General features: G+C 35.5%; 1 protein-coding gene across 1 annotated transcript in view; it reads right to left on the bottom strand.

The window, feature by feature from the left end:
* Positions 1-10,274: 10,274 nt before the first annotated feature.
* Positions 10,275-19,680, bottom strand: part of COMMD10 (COMM domain containing 10) — a 201,687-nt gene continuing 192,281 nt past the window's right edge. Inside the window, exons 6-7 of the mRNA XM_054488507.2 lie at positions 11,997-12,056; positions 10,275-11,124 (exon numbers count right to left, since the gene is read on the bottom strand). Coding sequence (XP_054344482.1) covers positions 11,086-11,124; positions 11,997-12,056 — 99 coding nt within the window. The 3' untranslated portion in view covers positions 10,275-11,085. The remainder of the gene's footprint in view (positions 11,125-11,996; positions 12,057-19,680) is intronic.

The raw sequence follows: 19,680 nt of genomic DNA, 5'->3' as shown, positions 1-19,680 counted from the left end.
GGGACTGCTGTTGATTCATGCAGGGAGAGAGCCGAGAACAAGCTGCGGCTGAAGAGGGCAAAATATGAGGACATGCTAATCGGTTTGGGAAAGGAACTTCCTGCCATCTGGCTCTTGGCCCCCACAACAGTGATCAGGAAGGAGAAGCAGAAAGAGGCAAACAAGCTTAATGGCTCTGAAACATATCATTGGACATTTCAGAGCCCCTTGCAGGCAACTGAAATGTTGCCATGTTTTTTAAAGCTACCTATCACTAATTTAATTTAAATAATTTTTTTTTGTACTGCCTATAACACATTTTGTGGATGAAGTTCAGCAAAAAAAAAAAAAAAAAAAAAAAAGACACATATAGATTCAGGTATGATAAATTGTCCAAGGCAGAAAAAACTTGGCATTGCAGAATCAGTTTCTTCTGCTTTTGATACACACTGGGATAGGTTAAGTACTTCAGGGTGAAAATAACACACGGAAAAAGCCTTTAATTCATTCATTCCCCTGCCTGAAGCACATCTCATGGGTTTCATATGATGTAAATCAGTCCAACTTGCAGATGATCAAGTACGTTTAAAAAAGGAGGCACAAAGGTAGCCCTGAAGCCGCTTGGACATCTGTTACTGGAGCACACAAGAGTAACTTGATCCGTCAGTTAACATCTCATCCTCTCTTTTTCTTGGTTTCCTACTTAGCTATGTTCCACTGTAAATGCTTAGTCTGCAAAGAGAGGAGCAATGTTTTCTATTGTTCTTTTCCTTCTACAAACGCAGCAAACAGCCAAAAGATAGAATCAAGCTAGGCTACTAAGGGCATATTCCATACCTCTTCACTTTCCTAGGGAGCTAGAGGGGGATGCTGAAGTTCAAGTTCTCAGTCAGAAGTATATAGAGGAAGGTGAATGTAAGGTCAATTTCCACCATGCCAGGAACTGGGAGCAGAGACTCTCAATGGTCTATTGTGGCAGGAAGGTAACCAATGAGCCTTTGAAACTGACCCAGCAATGTCTTCCCTCTGCTTTCAGGCAGGTGAAATTTTTGCTCATTTAGAATGGAGGGTTAGAAGTGTCAAGCAGGTCTTCTTTGGGAGTCAGAGTAACTGATTTCAAAGCCTTCTTCTCTTACTCGAGGCCTACTTGAGAATTGAAAGATACGAATTATACCTTTGATGTTTTTGCCTGTAGCTCTCTACGTTTATCACTGATAAATAAGACAGATCTGCTAAGAAGACATATAAAGGACAGAGGCTGGAACTGTGATTGCATTAATGAAACCTGACTAGAGAACTTCACAAATGCCCAAATCTTATCCTGCTATTCACTCCTGATGCTGACATTTCCAAAAGAGCTACACGTAGGAAGACTGATAGCAACTGGGAACCAAAATGACAATTATCTTTCAGAGCTTGGTAAGGTTGGGTAAGAGCATATGGTTCATTCTTAAGGCCTAAGAAAGACACTCCCTCCCTACCTGCCCTTCTTCCCCACACACCTCAGCTTCTCCTCAAAATCTGGACTATCTCTATTCCAGCCCATGGAGTGGAAGCAAGAAATGCAAGAGGACCACCATCCATGGGCATGGTCCTTTTATGGTGGATCTGGCCATCGATAAACATGGCCAACCAATACTTTAACTGACCAAACAGAATGGCAAGCCATTCTTCCCTAAAAGATGTGGGAGAACCAGAGAGAGGGCCAATAGGGAAGCAGGCAGAGAGGCAGAAGCATTTCTTCCTCTATAACATATTCACCCTATTTCCATAAAAATGTTCTATTTGAAATCCTATACAGAGAAGTTTATGAAATTGATTTGGCTTCCTTTAGTAAACCCTAAAGTAAAAACGCTTAGAAAAATGATGAAATAAGGTTTAAATATTTAATTATAGGAGAATTTTTAACATTTCAAAAAATACAATCCCATGGAAAGACAATTTGATTTGTTGTGGCTCTATTTTTTCAAACAGACTCTTGTAAACCTGGATCTCCTTACACAGACTATAGAGCTAAATATAAACATTAATTAAAATAATTTTCAAAGATTATCTTGGTTACAGATTTAACTGAAAGTGTAAACTAAAGAAAAGGGATCAAAGAGTAGAAATGCATTTACAGGAATGGCATTAACTTAAGGAAAACGATCCTGGAAAATCAGAGACGGGAAGGGTGCTTCATGGAAACCAGTACAGAACCACAGCACTGTAAAATCAGTGCATTTGGGTAAGTGCTTATTGAGGGCCTGAAGAAATAACCTCACAGATGGTGGCCACACTCTACTGGTCCATCAGTTTAGGGCACCTATCAACACCTATGAGCCTGCCAAGCAGAACTTTACAAGATCACTGACCCAACCATATGAAGGAGGTTAATAGCATATCTAGCAAAGGTGGCCACTCCCAGAGTCCTCCAAGCCTGCTGTGTGAGAAATGCCAGCACTGGATAATTTGCAAGTCCAGACAGCCAATGCATCCAAACTCACTGACTTTCTTTTTACTACTCTAGTTACTTTGTTTGGATGACATAAGGAAAGAACATACTTTGCAATAAGAACCAAAACTCTGACAAAGAGGGCCTTGACTTTCAAGGATTCACAGGGCATTCTGCCATAAGGTAGAAAAGTTTGATGTTATAAATATTACTCTATCATAAGAAACTGATCCCTCACATTGGGCTCTACATTTAAGGGCACAGTCTTAGCTGCATAAAATTAAACTAAACTGTTACTGAACAGCTTTCTGTGTGGCTCTGTTTATCTTGCCTGCTTTCTGTACTATGTCAACTTTTTCTGATTTTTGTCCAGCTGGTACATTTGTGATAAGCTGGAACAATCTGTGCCATGTAAAGGGAGACTTAACTTTGTCAGAATTCTCCCACATCAGTGAGGAAAGCCTGTTTGTAGGCAGTGTGTATAGGAGTGCGAGTGTGTGTGTGTGTGTGTGTATGTATGTGTGTCTTTAATCAAGATACTCTTTTCAACAGGAAATTAAAATCTTCTGGGTAATGAGCTCAGAAAATCTATACACAATGAACACATATTTCAGTATAAGAATGTTGTTGATGTCTCTCTGGAGCACTTCATTTTGACCCTATCACATAAATCAACTCTGAAATTGCTAGGAATGTAACTGTTTTCAGTCTTTGCAGCATCAGTACCCAGAAGCATGTGTAGGTCAACTTCATGACTATCATAAATCTCTTCACAGCAATGGGAGAACTTGCTCTAGCCTTCTGGAGGGCAGAAATCTGGGTCTCTGGCTGGTTATAAGGCTTTTATTCTCATGTTTATCTCCTGGATGATGAATAAAAGGATCAGTGACCTCAGGAGATACTCCCTAGAAGGGATGTGGCTATTCCCTAATGGAATTACCAAATACCAGCAAAGTTGGCTAAACCAGTTTGAAAACTACTTTTGCACAACTTTAAGTTTACAATTATTTTAAGAATTTAGATAGTACCATGCAAATAAATGGAGAGAGCCAAAGGCAGGAAAACACTATTTACGTACTCTATTAATTCATTCAGTCAGTATTTCTAAAGCACCCCAATGTTCATAGAACTACTTGCATCAGCATGAAAGAGAGTGAAAAGCTGGACTGCAAAGTAGAACACGTGGTCTGGAATACACAAGTCACCTTTTCTCTGATCAGCTGGAAATTACTCTGCTCCTCTGTCAAACCATAAACACATTCTTGGGGTGGAGAGGAATGCTGGAGCTTTCAAGGTTGATGTGTTAAAGCAGCCTTATCCAGGGGACAGCAGCTTTTTCCTTTGTCCCCTTATGTAGTCTGGTTGAAACTGTAGAATAATTTGAAATGTGGACTAGAAATAGTGCACAAAGGAAACTTAGAAATCTCAGAAGGAAGGAGAGATGAGGAAAGGCCTTGAGAAATCACTGCACTCCTTGCCTTACAGCAAGTCTATATTTATCATAGATTTTAAAAACTTTATTATTGACTTTTCCTTTAAAGTTTTGGGTAGAATGTACAGTGTTTTTAATTTTTATTTGCCAATTAAAAAAATACAAACATAAGTCAGAAAAAAATAAATGAAACTATTAAATTTACTATTAACTGCTTTCCTTTACCTAGATTTTTTGAAGGAAAAAATCTTTAAAAATCATTAAAAAATCAGGTTCTCATTAAAAGATGCTAAAAATGACTGAACTCTGGTTTCACTAAAAGAAGATTATTATATATTCATTATTTTTCCTGCCTTGGAGATTAAAACAGTCTGTCTAAGCCTGTAGCACCTTCTTCCTTACAGATTTATCGACTGGACTGGCTTCACCTTTCTTCTCTTTGCAGGCTACTTCTTTTGAAATAAAAATCAGTAACTTTCCATTTCAAATAAAACAAAGTAGGCTACGAAAACTGCCATCACTTAGATTTGGATTGTAGGTCTCCATAACAGCTAGTACAACCTTATAATTCAGAGAAAGGCAAAAGAGCTTCAAAAATACTTCAAGAGTGTGCATATGGGGAGATGGGAGCAATGGTTAAAAATCCTTAAAATTCTCCAAAATTAAAAATGCCATTAAGCTTTACTATAAAATATCTCAAATTAATGTGTTCCTAATTTTAGCATTAAATGAGGCTGGTCTATTGAGTAGGACTATTTGCATAATGATGGCAAAAAAAAAATCAAAATTTTAGGGAAGCAAAATTGATCAGAAATTTAAATTATAATTCCTGAGTAGCTTCTGACTAATGCATCTGAATAAATCAGGACCATCCCAGTCCTCTTATTTAACAGTAGAAAAAGAATTATGGAAAGACTTTGGGGGAAATTTACAATATACCCTTATGGTTTCTCAAAACATTTGTCTCAAAATAACCACACTGAAGGAGGGAGGTGAATATAGGTTCCCGGTAACACGGAGAATTTAGCCTGAATTTGCAGGCTGCAAGCATAAAGGTTTTGTTCTGTTTTTTAAAGTTCCCCATTTCCTCTTTAACATTTGTATGCATTTTGCCATAAAATGTTAATCTCCATTTTAAAATATGTTTTACATTACTGGCCAATTATAATAAAATCATGTTGCCACCATATTAGTTAGGCTACAGGCAAACCTGCTGTGTATAGCCTAAACTGACTCCAAATTTAATAACTCAAACAAGATATTTTATTTCGGTCAAGGGCATGGAGACAGTTGTGTTCTATAAGGATATTCAGGGACCCAGGTTCCTTCCATCTTGTTGCTCCCTACCTCTTAAAGCATTAGCATTCTTGTCTGCTCAAAGCTGACTCAGCTCCAAATCTGGGTTTCAATCACAGAAAGGGGAAGACAACTGGAGATGAATGATCACTTCCATTCACAATTCATTAGCAACACTTAGTTCCACGGCTGCAGTAGCTGCAAAAGAGGATAGAAAACGTAATTTCTTCTACCTCTGACAAAAAGTAGAAGTGATGCTATTGAAATATATACAACGTCCATCTTATGACTTTTTGTGTTCCCTACCAACTACTTTATTCCTCTAGGGATGCTCCAGTTTAGAGAGCACAGTATAAAGCAGGGTTCTGCATCCTTTCTTTCTACAAAGGGCCAGGTTTTAGGCTTTGTGGGCCATATGGTCTCTGCTGCAACTACTCAACTCTGTTGTTGTTCAAAAGCAGCTACAGACTACATGTAAACAATTGAGCATGGCTGTTGTTTCAGTTATGCAGCATAACAAATTACTACAAAGTTAGAGGTTTAAAACAACAGAGTTATCATCTCACAATTACCATGGGTAGAGTTCAAGCACAGTTTAGCTGGGTCCTTTGTTTAAAATCTCACAAGGCTGCAATAAGAGTCCATTGGGACTGTGCTCTCATCTAGAAGCTTAACAGGGAAAAAAACAAAACAAAGCAAAACAAAAAAACAACAACCAAAAAAACCCATTTCCAGGCTAATTCAAGGTTGTCTGCAGAATTTGTTTCGTTGAGGCTATAAGGCTAAGGGCCTCAATTTCTTGCTGGCTGTTCTCCCTCAGCCCCTAGAGGTCACCCTCAGTTCCTTGTCATGTAGCCCTATCCACAGCCTCTCTTATAACATGGTATTATTTCTTCAGTGCAAAGAAGGGAGAAAGTCTCAAGAGTGAGTCTGGTAGCAAGACAGCTGTGTTCCAATAAAACTTTATTTACAAAGACAAGTGATAGGTCATGTCCATCATTTGCTCATCCTTGGTAAAATGAATAAAGTGTAGAAGACATTATTTAAGGTAAGAAGAAATCAAAGTTCATTGAGTAGAGAAAAAGATTTCTCAGAGCCAGAAGGGCCATGTGGAAAGGAACTCAGAAAAAAAATATTTTTTTCATTCTGGTCCCATAATACATGTATTACCTCATTTTTTTAAATAAAAAATAAAAGCAGAATTGGTATTGTGTTAGAATCTGTGATTATAAAACGTAGTTGTTATTAGAATGCCAAATAAGTTTAAAGTGAAGGGGCTTCATAGCAAGCTTTCTACAATTTTGACTCTAATTCAAACTTCACCTGGAGAAATTTCAAAAGAAAGTCTGCTTATTTTCTTAATGATTATAAAAATGTCAGCTAATGCTTATTATATGATTGAGATTCAAGGATTATGCTAAATGTTTAACATGAATTTCACTTAATCTTCAAAACACTCATGTTAGATTATTATTCCTATTACAAAGATAAGAAAAGTGAACTTTCACAAATTAACTTGCTCAACACACACACACAAAGTAGAAGAACAAGGATATAACCTTTGCACTGTCCTGAGAAACTAGATCATTAAATTTTACTTAATGTGTAATAGGATCCTTTGAAGGGTTTTAGGCAGGGAGATGGTATAATTAATAGGATAAATATTTTTTAAAATTTAGCTCTGTACAACGACTGGACTGGAGGAGGGCTAGAATGGAAGAAAGGTAGTCCAGGGCAAAGTCGATGGCAGCTTGGACAGGGTAGTGCCCTGGAGATATACTTGCAATACATTTTGGTGGTAAAAATGACAAAACTTGTAAGAGAATGGCTCCCTGACCACCTAACTGTAGTGCACTCCACTACGCCATCTGTTCACTACACTCTAGCCACGCTGACCTTTTGGTTCCTGAAATGCACTAAGCCTTTCCCATCCTCTGAGATTTTGCATGGGCCATTCTCTCTAGAATGCCTGTCACTCTATTCTACTATTGTGCCATCTTAACTCATCATATTGGACTCAGCTCAAATCTCACTCCTCAGAGAATCCTTCCTTGATGCCCCAATCCAAGTTTGGTTCCATCATTAATTTTCTCTGAATAGAATCCAATTATATTTTGTCCCATATTTGTTCATTTATTCCATATTTGTTTACTTTTGACTAACACATTACATTTCAAGAGGCCAAGAACTAGGTTTATTTTGTCTATCACTGTTAACATGGTACCTAGCATATACAGTTCCTGCCACCATATTCATCATACTCAGCAGTGATTACTTGTTGAATAAATAAATGCCTGACTTCGAAGCTCTTACACTTAAATACTCAGTTATTGGCTCTCATATTTGCTGATTTTTTAAGAGATTTCCTTTTCAATCCTTCTATAGTTATCAACATGATATATCTCAATATGTCCCATCACTCTTCCTAAACAAACACTGATCTCAGGTTATAAAGAATGTTGAGGGTGAAATGTATAGAAGGAAGAAGGGGCTGCTGAAGGTGGCTTGAGGCAAGTGAGTTCTCATTCATTGCTTGTGGGAGTACAAATTAATATAATCCTTTGGAGAAACAATTTAGCAATATATATCAAAGGCCTTGAAATAAATATAAATGTATTTTTGAAAATACATAAGAGGTGTGTATATTTGTATTATAAAATGTCTGGTTTTTTGTGTGTTGAGATGGGGTTTTGCTCTGTTGCCCATGCTAAAGGGCAGTGGCATGATCACGGCTCACTACAGCCTCAACTGCCTGGGCTCAAGCAGTTCTCCCACCTCAGACTCCCAAGTAGCTGGGACCACAGGTGCGTGCCACCACACCTGGCTAATTTATTATTATTATTATTATTATTATTATTATTATTTTTGTAGAGACAGGACTCGCTATGTTGACCATGCTGGTCTCAATCTCCTGGGCTCAAGCAATGTGCCCACCTCACCCTCTTGAAGTGCTAGGATTACAGACATGAGCTACAGCACCCACCAAACGTTTGCAGTATTAGGTAGGTATGTCCAGGAAGTGAGATAGCAAAATGGAGCAACTTTGTTTTAATGGGTCACTATATATATATATATACATATATATGTATGAGAAAAGGTCTCATTCTGTCACCTAGGCTGAAGTGCAGTGGGGTGATAGAATGACTCTGCAGCCTCAACCTCCTGGGCTCAGGTGATCCTCCCACCTCAGCCTCCTGAGTAGCTGAGACTATAGGCATGCACCACCAAGCCTGGATAATTTTTGTATTTTTTTATAGAAATAAGGCTTTGCCTTGTCACATGGGCTGTTCTCAAACTCCTGGGCTCAGGTGATCCTCCTGCCTCAGCCTCCCAAAGTGTTGGGATTACAGGCATGAGCCATCAAACCTGGCCTTGTTTTTTATAATGAAAATCCTATTAAAGATGAAAATAGAAAATAAATCTTCATACTTTTGACATAGCAACTCTACTTCTAGGAATCTATACTAATAATATCACAAGATATGTGGTGTAGGATTTATGTATAATTATATTTATCAGTGAGTTCCTTATGTTCAAAAATTAGAATAATCTAAATGTGCCAAAATTTGGATAATTTAATTATTTTGAGAAATATAAAGTATATAAAGTATAGATCATTCAAATGATGAACTATTTAATATACATTAAAATTATGTTTGGGCAATAAAGATAAGAAAAATGCTCATGCTGTAAGGGTACATAAAGCAAAGTATGAAACAGAATTTATGGCATTACTTCAATTTGTTAGGAAAGAAGAAAAAATGAACAAGAAAGATAAATGGATACAAAAAAACTGCAATAAATCTATCAAACTGTCATTAATGGCCATTTTTGGATGATAAGATTCTATAAGTTTAGATTATTTATGATTTTTTGGTATTTCCTAAATAAAAATAATTATGATAATTTGGGGAAGAATTACAAATATAATTTGTAATAGATATAAAAATTAGTTCCTCTTTCTAACAAGCAATTCTATGTCTCTGCAATCCTCATGTCACACACTCGTGAAAGACACAGTAACTATTTACCAAGATTGCAGTTCCAAGCCCCATTAATCTCCTCATTCATCTTATTTTTATAAAAAAGTAACATGCATTTAATACTCTTTGGAAATGCCACATGTTCTTTGACTTGTGCATCATAACAGCAGTAATGTCTTAAGAAAGAAAGTTATCTTCAACTAAATATTTCAGAAATAATTATCTTCTTAGTTGGCATTAGATCTTCTACTTGCCCTTTCTTTAATGTCTCTAAGTCAGACTTTGTTGAACTAGACTAATGGAAAGAATACTATTTGCCATATCTTTGCATAGGTTTAGAGATATTCTTAAGATAATATAAAGCTAATTCTTTTAGGGAGCATATAACGAACTACTTTCAGAAAACTTCATTTCTAACCATCATATTTAACTTGGATACCTACATTGAGAATTCAGTTTGGCCACTAAACCAACGAAAACTTCTATTTATCTATATGGCTACTGTCAGGAAGGCCTATCAAATTTAACTTGGGATGATGTATATTTGTATGTACGTGAGAAAAAGTCTCAAAGAATGTTTACAAAAATGTTTATAGTACCTCTAGGACTTCAAGTATTTACCTTTGAGAACTGGCAAAACAGAGCATAAAAAAATAGGAGAGATCCTACAAGCCACATTATAATGCAAACATGCCTTCCAGATAGTCTACCAATGAAAGTTTGAGTTTAAAAACTTTTAAAATCAATCAACTATGGAAAACTGTAATAGTTGTATTCTGAAATAATCCAAACACTCAATTCTTCTCAGCAACAGCTTACAAATAGATATACAAACAAATGTGGGTATAAATTCCATATATGGAATATTTGAGAGATACTTAACAGTTGTATTTCCCAGATGCTTCAAATAAGAAATGTGCTTCAATTTCAATGGCTTTGCTTATTTAAATACAGGACATTTCTGAAATCGAATTTCTTCATGTGAAGAAAGTCATGTTTGAATCTCTCTCTTTTTGGAAACAATATAGAAATTTCATTCATAAAAAAATTCAATTTTTTTAAAACAAATTTATGTAAATGTATTCATTTACATACATTCATGGCATAAAATATACTATAAATGTATAAAATAAATGTACACTTCAACCAATCCTAAGACACAAACATTTTATTGACAGAAATCAACATATTTATAGAAAGAGAATATAAAAGGTATCTGATTTGAATAATGGTGCCCATTTAGCACTCATTACAATTATTTTATTCAAGACCTGATTCTGTCTCCCAAACTATAAAGTGAATCATTATTAATTTGCAGTATAAAGAAAAACACACAAAAATCTGGACTATTATTAAATCATTAAACTCAGAGAGAAACTGAAGTTGACAGAGAAGCTCAGAGTGGAATTAACTGATACCATACTACTCACTATTTTACCTTTCTTTCCTATATTATTTCTGAAGCAAAATATACTCATCATATTCAAATAAAAATGCCATAGTGTATTTGATTGTATGTGGCTATTTTTTAAATTTTATTCATGTAATAAAATTTACATGAATACAAAGCTCTGTATTCTACTAAGGTACACATCTTATCTTGTATCCATGGACTCTCCTTGATACATTATGGTATCAACAAGCAAGTAAAAACTAAGCAGGACAGGCAAGAAAGCAACACTATGACAGTAAAAACAATATGGTATTCACTTTTGTTTCCTTTAAAATGAAAGTGTTCTTAATAATTACTGTTGGCTTACAGAACTAAAGAAAGTATATTAGAACCTCAGTACTCTTAACAACGATCTCTCTTGGTCGTTATTTGTCTAAGAAGTGATAAGCCATATAATTTACAGAAAGCAAGCCACTGAATCCTTCAGAAAACACAACCTGGCAATGTATCTTCAATGCAAAATAATGAGGTGGCAGGAGCATGATGAAAAAAACAGTCTTCGAAAACATCATGTAAGGGAATCCAGCTGTGCTTGTATAGTCTCTAGCTATTTACAAAGACAAAAAAAAAAGAAAAGACGTTAGTGAAGGGAACGAAACTCATATCAAGTGTTATTCAGACACATGCAAATAGAAAGGAAAAAATGGCATTGGTAACTATGAATGTTAAATCCATTCACATAGCAATAAAATTACCACTTAGAATATTTTTCTTTTTAGGTGAAGATATTAGAATTTGTGCTTGAAAATTTAAGTTTTCAAATTTTCAAAGAAAGGTTTCTTAATACTGTTGTTTTAAGTGTCTTCAGCTGTTTCATTTTAAATTATCACTACATAATTTTTTTTAATGAGACATGGGGTTTTATTGGAGGCTTACATACGAGGGTGTGGGTACAGTGGTGGTGGGCTGAACAGGATAACCACACGCGTGGTCCAGTGGCAGTAGACTGGGCAGAAGAACTGCCTACTTGATAATATTTTAAAGTTGGGGGGTGGAGGGAGTATATTTTCCTAGATTACAAAATCAATCTTCAGAAAGAAACATGAAATATACTCACAGATAAATCTCTAAAGGCATGTTTCCCTTTACCCTGGGCCCAGAAATTAAAGTATTTGACATTATATATATTTAAAGCATCAGTGTGGCTTGGAATCACAAAGTTCATTACTTAATGTTTTGTATTAAAGCAACAATCCTATTGCTTTAATTAAAACTATTTTCCTTTTCTTCCTGATTTAGTTTTTCAGATTCTCTTCATTTCTGCTATATTTCCTCCTGTGAAACATAAGGTCTTTTATAAGGGAAGTTTAAAGAACTTAGTTCCATAATAGGACATTTAAAAATAAGAATTCATAAAATGAAAACAAAATATTATTTAAAAAACCCCACATATTAGGAAATTATTTAAAAAATATAGACCTTGTTATAGAAATCAAACAACTCCTTGTGACTGAATTCCACAAGAACTTTCTCCAGGCTCTGTAAGGAAGAAAAACAACATAAAGAATGTAGTTGCACACAATTTACATCACATTTTTTCTCTCCAGCTAACCTTAGAATATGACATAAGATTGTCCTCTGAGTGGTTTTAAAAAATGCTTACCTGCTCTACTCAACCCCATGATTCCTAGAACTCAAAAATGTACTTAATAACACTCTAGCAAAAGGTTTCAATCCTACAGACATCTGTCCTTTAAGTTGACCCTACGAAGGTTAATAAAACATATGCCAGTAAGAGAACAACTTTATTATCTAATTTTTTCAAGACAGAGATAATACATGAGATTATATTTCATCTTTCTCAGCAGTCTGTTTGAAATCTAGTAAATACCATTACACAAAGACACTGGAGGCAGGATATCTGATTGAACTCATCCAGCCATTAATGTCTCACATCAGCACAGCTACTGCCTCCAAGCACTAATCTAGCAGTTGTGATCTCAACATGCTGAGTGTTACCTTCTTTAATGTACAGACTCAGCAAAAGTTCACAATTAACACAACAGTTTCAAAGCCAGGACTTAAACACTCTCTTTCCTTTTACTTCACATGCATTAGAGAATCCTTTATGGGTGCTACAGATGCTAAGTAATATTGTATATATATGTATGATGCTGTAGTAAAGTATGATATTAAACTAAACCCAACTCAACTCAATCCACCCTACTTTTGGTTGATTCTGTACACTGAGGAAACAATTCAAACAATTTGCTTAAGACTGCTCACATGTGTTTATTTCACTCAAGGTCCCTCTGAAGAAGTCAAAGTTAATGAGGAGACAACGCCAAGAATATGCTAACCAATCTGATCACACTGCTGTAATCACATGACATAAAATGGGCATCATGAACTAAAGAAGTAGAAAACTGATGCAAAATTGAGCCAGATAATTAATTGTTTATGGTCATTTCCAACATACTATTTATTCTAGTTCCCAGTTTCTATGTTCACTTTTGTTTATCTGTTTTAATGATTTCCATTTCTATTTACAAAGCTGACATTTCAAACCAAATTATCTCCAACTAATTCCAGAAGAGTCAATGGGGCTATGTTCAGAAAATGCATCTCACTCTTCATGAAGCTAAGTGTACAGGATCAAATTTCCATACTTCTTCATTTTCTCTCATATATCTATCTAAGTACTTAAGCTTTAAAATGAATAAAGAAGTACATCTGCTTTAAAGCCTCTTCCTTTAAGAATGATACAAAATCATGAAGTTTTTTTACTATATTAGAAAAATTCATTGGCTGTCACACATCATTAAAGCTCCAAAGGTTTAATCAGCATCATCTATACATACTATATATCCTCCTAGCAGTTAAGGAAGGATGATAAGCCTAGGTGTACCCTAAAGTTCTGAGAAAAGCAAGACAAGTTCATTACTCTCACCTCCATCCAAAAAGACAGGAGAGAACGAAGGCTGAATCAGTGTGTAAACAACTGATTTGATGTATCCCTAAAGGTAGCAGTCAAGCCAGGTTCTTGTTTTCTATATTTTGCTTTGCTTTAAGGTGGTGTCTCCTAAAATGTTACATTGAGGAAAGAGAAGAAATATAACTTCGAAAACATACTGCTTAAAAGAAGTCTACCTAGTGGTAGACTAGGAAGCTAGAGGCCCTCTTTCCACCACTAAGATACCAAGTTAACAATATATGGATCAGAATACCCTTGTGAGCACCTAAGAGACCAGTTGAAATGCTACAGCACCCACGCCATTATAAAACCAAGAAGGAATTCCAATGAAAGTGGTAGGAAATTAATTTCACAGTGTTCAGTGTAGCCATGCATGCCCCTCTCCCATGTGGAATAGTGGAGCAACCAAGAAGAACCCACCACCCCCCATGCCAGAGCTCCTCCCTCAGGACAGAAACAAAAGAATGAGCCATAAATCCAACATTCTGGCTTTCTGGGGGATTCCCAAGGAACTGGTTTCTCTATCACTTAAAGAAGGGCACTCACAGGCCAAGCACCAGCATTTGGAAGGCACTGAAAACAGAGGTGAGAGGCATATTAGAGCTGCAGTTCCACGGGCAGGTGCCAGAGGGAGCAAGATATCGGAAAACATTTGAGAGGCCCTAGAACTCCCAGCTGGGCTGATTAGTGAAGGTCTTCCCCTGCACAAAGCCAGTATGCAAAGACTAGGGGAGGTAGTTGTCTTTCAAAACGCCCAGCAAAAATCACAAAGCATACCAAAGCAATAGGGAAATATGGCCTAATCAAAGGAACAAAATAAAACTCCGGAAACTTACCCTGAAGAAACAAAGGTCTATCAGCTACCTGATTGGGAATTTAAAATAACTATTATAGGGATGTTTAATGAGCTAAAAGAGGGCTGGGAGCAGTAGCTCACATCTGTAATCCCAGTAGTTTGGGAGGCTGAGGTGGGTAGATCACCTGAGGTCAGGAGATCGAGACCAGCCTGGCCAACATGGTGAAACCCCATCTCTACTAAAAATACAAAAATTAGCCAGGCATGGTGGCATTCACCTTTAATCCCAGCTACTCGAGAGGCTGAGGCAGGAGAATCACTTGAACCCAGGAGGCAGAGGTTGCAGTGAGCCAAGATTGTGCCACTGCACTCCAGCCTGGGTGGTAAAGTGAGACTGTCTCAAAAAAAAAAAAAAAAAAGAGAGAGAGAGAACACAGACATTTGAAAACAATCAAGAATATGATACATGAACAAAATGAGAACATCAAGAAAAATACAGAAACTATAAAAAAGAACCAAACAGAAATCCTGGAGCTGAAAAATACAGTAACAGAATGGAAAAACTTATTAGAGGTATTCAACAACAGTTTCAGGCAGAATGAAGAATCAGTGAACTTGCAGACAAGTTATCTGAAATCACCGAGCAGAGGAGAAAAAAGAAAGAAGAAATGTGAAGAGATGCTAAGGGATTTAGGATAATATCAAGCAGGTCCATATATGCATGATGGGTATTCCAGAATGGAAAGTAAGAGAGAAAAAAATAAGAGAGCTTATCTGAAGAAAAAATGGATGAAACCTTCCCCAATCTGTGGACAGAAATGTACATACAGATCAAGAAATTCAAAGAACTCCAACTAGGAAAATCCAAAGATAACCATACTAAGAAACATTATAGTCAAACTGTGTAAAGTCAAAGACAGAAACTTAAGAGCAGCAAGAGAAAAGTGATTTATCACATATGAGGGAGCTTCCATAATATTATCAGCAAATTTCTCAGCAGAAACTTTGAAGGCCAGAAAGGAGTAGGATGATATACTCAAAGTGCTGAAAGGAAACAAAAACGAAAACAAAAACAAAAACAAAAAAACTATTAATCAAGAATACTGTATCTGGCAAAATGGTTCTTCAAAAGTGAAGAAGAAATTAATATTTTCCCAGATAAAGAAAAGCCATGGGAGTTCATTACCTAGAGCTAATCTATACAAAATGCTAAAGGAAGTTCTTTAAGTTGAAATGAAAGGACAGCAGGCAAAAACACAAAGCTGTATAAAAATATAAGGTTCTCTAATAAAGGTAAATACATGGAAAAATATAGTATTAGGTACTACTGTAAATTTAGTATGTGAAATTTAAATGAAAAACCCCCAAAACAAAACAAAACCCATAAATCTATGTTAATGTATATGTAATATATAGAAATGTAATTTGTAACATCAATAACAAATAGAGAAGTGGAGCAGTAAAGGAGAAAGTTTTTGTATGTGATTAGAGTTAAGTTGTTATCAGTTTGAAATAGAATGCTATAACTTTGAGATGTTTTATGGATTTACAGTGGTAACCACAAAGAAAATATCTGTAGAATACACACAAAAGGAAGTGAGAAGGGAATGAAAGCATACCACTAGAAAAAAAATCAATGAAACACAAAGAAAGGCAATGAGAGAGGAAAGGAACAAGACATAGACAGCAACTAACGAAATGGCAATTAAGTCCTTGCCTATCAGTAATTATTTTAAATGTAAACAGATTAAACTCCCCAATCAAAAGACACAGGCTGGTTAACTGGATAAAATAACAGAATCCAACTATACCCTGTCTATAAGAGACATACTTTAGATCTAACAATACACATAGGCTGAAAGTGAAAGGATGGAAAAAGATATTCCGTGTAAATGATAACAAAAGAGAGCAGAAGTGGCTACACTAAAGTCAGACAAAATATACTTTAAATAAAAAACCATTACAAGACACAAAGAAAGACATTATATAATGATAAAAGGGTCAATTTATCAGGAAAATAAAACAATTATAAATATTTATGCACCAAACCTCATAGCTTTGGTGCATAAATACAGTAAGTTCTCACTTAATGTTGTCACAGGTTTTTGAAAACTACAGCTTTAAGTAAAAGGACAAACAACAAAGCCATTTTTTCCCTCAACATTATGATAAAAGGACACTGAAAAAAATGACATGACTTAAAAGCCTGCTGTACATTGTTTTGCTTAAAGATGCAGTTTCCAAGAACCTATCACAATGTTATATGAGGACTTACTGTATTTATATGAATCTAAATATATGGAACAAACTTTGGCAGGATTGAAGAAATTTGACAACAACACAATAATAGTAGGAGACTTCAATATTCCACTTTCAACAATGAACAGAATTATACAGAAAATCAACAAGGAAACAAGATTTGAATAACCCTATAGACCAATTAGACCTAACAGACATATACAGAATACTCCAATCAAAAATAGCACAATATATATTGTTGAGTACCCATGGAACATTCTCCGGGATAAGACCATGCATTGGGCCACAAAACAAATCTTAAATTCCAGAAGACTGAAATCATACAAAGTATCTTTTCTGATTACAATGGAATAAAACTAGAAACCAGTAGCACAAGGAAAACTGGGAAATCTGCAAATATGTGGAAATTAAACATATTCTCCTACAATCAATGGGTCAAATAAGTAATAAGGAGAACTGCAACTGGGAAATATCTTAAGACAAATGAAAGTGAAAACACAACATGCCAAAATTTTGGGATGGAGTGAAACTAGTGTTAAAGGGTTAAGTTTATAGCTGTTAAGTGTATAATGTAAAATACATATATATCTCAAGTTAACAACCTAACTTTACACCCAAGGAACTAGGAAAAAAAAAAAAAACCTAAGGTCAAAGTAAGCAGGAAGAAGAAAATAATATAGATTACAACAGAGATAAATGACATAGAAGATCAAACAATATAAAAATTCAAAGAAATGAAGAGTTAGTTTTTTAAAAAGATCAACAAAATTGACAAATCCTTAGCTAGACTAATTAAGAAAAAAAGAGGGAAGACCCAAATAACTAACATTAAAAATGAAAGAGAGGACATTATAACAGATGCCATAGAAATAAAAAAGTGTTATAAAAGAACACTGTGAACAACTGTTTGCTAACAAGTTGAATAACCTAAGATGGATAAATTCCTAGAAACAACCTACTAAGACTAAATCATGAATAAATAGAAAATATGAACAGATCAATAATGAATAAGGAGATTGAATCAGTAATTAAAAACCCCTCAACAAAGAAATGCCCAGGACCAGATGGTTTCACTGGAGAATTCTACAAAACATTTAAAGAATTAACATCCATTGTCCTGAAACTCTTCCAAAAACTTGAAAAAGAGGAGATACTTCCAAGCTTATTCTAATGAGGCCAGTATTATCCTGGTTCCAAAGTCAGACAAAGACACTACAAGAAAACTACAGACCAATATCCGTAAGTATTGATGCAAAAATCCTCAACAAAACACTAGCAAACTAAAGTCAAGAGCACATTAAAAGGTTTATACACCATGGTATAATAAATATCATTACACAAGTAGTATTTATTTCTACAATGCAAGCATGGTTCAGCATATGAAAATTGATTAGTGTATTATACTGCATTAACAGAATAAAGGTGGGAAGACACATAATCATCTGAATTGATACAGAAAAGCATCTGCCTTATGTCTGTCATAATCATTGCCATTTCTCTTTCAATCCATAGTGACTTAGAGAAGACCACGGGGAATACAGCAGTGCTAAGTGTTTCATGTCTATATGTAGACAGCATATACTCCATAGTCTTCCAAGGGGTGGCCCAGGGCAGTTGTTTTGTGGGGAAATAAGAATGGAGTTTAGATGTACAGGATAAAAAGGAAAGGCTGGCAGGCCAAGGGCCAACTCCTCACATTATCATGTTCTGACATGGAATCCCAAGGAGTCCAAAAATTTTAAATTTAAATCTGTCTTTCCAAGATACCATGAAGACGTCTTATCAAGTAAGGAGTATAGAGCACATTTAAGAGTTCGGTAGCTTTTTAAATGACTTTTACATTTACATGTATGATATGGGTCTCCATTTTTACTCTTGCTTCAGGTCTTACAAATATTAGGAGTGGGTCTGATCAAAAGCTACCCTGGAGCCATTGCATTTTTAGGAGGAAAACACATTCAGCTTTCCTTAGGACTACAACTAGGAAGTCACAAATTTGCTTATAAAACCAGAATCAACTAACTTCATTTTTTACCTGTCATAAAATGTATGGAAGGTTTTAACCATCAATTAAGTATATTTTCAAACAATTTATCTTGTTTGAACACAAATCAGTGGCAGCCCCCACCCAACAAAGATATATGAAATGCATTAAGTTCAACGAAAGTTCAATTACTAGTATTAAAGGGTGCTTCTCTTTGGATTGTCTAGGCTCTACATATGTCGTCCTTAATTTTATATACTTCTGGCCTTTGAGTCAACTCATAGTTCATTAGTATCTTTGTTAAGGGAAGAAGAAGAGAAAATAAAACGAAATTCAGACCTGTCATCTTAGTTATCAGTAGCAACTCTAACAACAGACTTCATGGTGGAAAATGTAGAAACTCCTGGTTAAAGTAGTTTTATAGGCTGAATCTGACAATGTATATAATTATCCATGTGCTTCCTGACTATCACTGTCATTAGATAATGGAACTTGACTATTTGGCCCTATTTTTTTCCCCAGAGTCAGAAAGATAGTCTGGATAATAAAATGTAGCATATTATGTCATAGTGAATAAGAAGAGAAATACCCTAATGGCATAAACTACCACTGTGAGTTATGAAAATGCATCCACATCTTATCATCCATAAACCAAAACTATCTTGAATTAAACCAAAGAAAGTATATCTATTTAAATACATATACACACACACACACACACACACACTTCTTTAGATGATACTGTGCCTAGTTTTTAAAAATAGCTGTCTTTAGCATAAAAGTTAATGATATTACATCTCCATTCTTCCAGAAACCAGATACAAGGATATTTTCATATAATGCAAAATTGGATTTTAGGTTAAAATATTTTAAAGAAATTAAATTAGCTGATCATTCTTTTTATTTATTTATTTTTTTTGAGATGGGGTCTTGCTCTGTTGCCCAGGCTGGAGTGCAATGGTATCACAGCTCAATGAATCCTCGAACTAACTCCCGGGTGTAAACGAACCTCCTCCCTCAGCCTGTTAGTAGCTGGGATTAGAAGTGCACTACCACATCCGGTAAGTTATTTTTATTGTTTGTAGAGACAGGCTCTCACTATATTGCCCGAGCTGGTTTCAAACCCCTGAGCTCAAATGATCCTTCCACC

The sequence above is a fragment of the Pongo pygmaeus genome, chromosome 4 (genome assembly GCF_028885625.2).
Source record: "Pongo pygmaeus isolate AG05252 chromosome 4, NHGRI_mPonPyg2-v2.0_pri, whole genome shotgun sequence".
Classification (NCBI taxonomy): domain Eukaryota; kingdom Metazoa; phylum Chordata; class Mammalia; order Primates; family Hominidae; genus Pongo; species Pongo pygmaeus.
The sequence above is the reverse complement of the archived record's forward strand: the minus strand, read 5'-3'. Positions and strand labels throughout refer to the sequence as shown.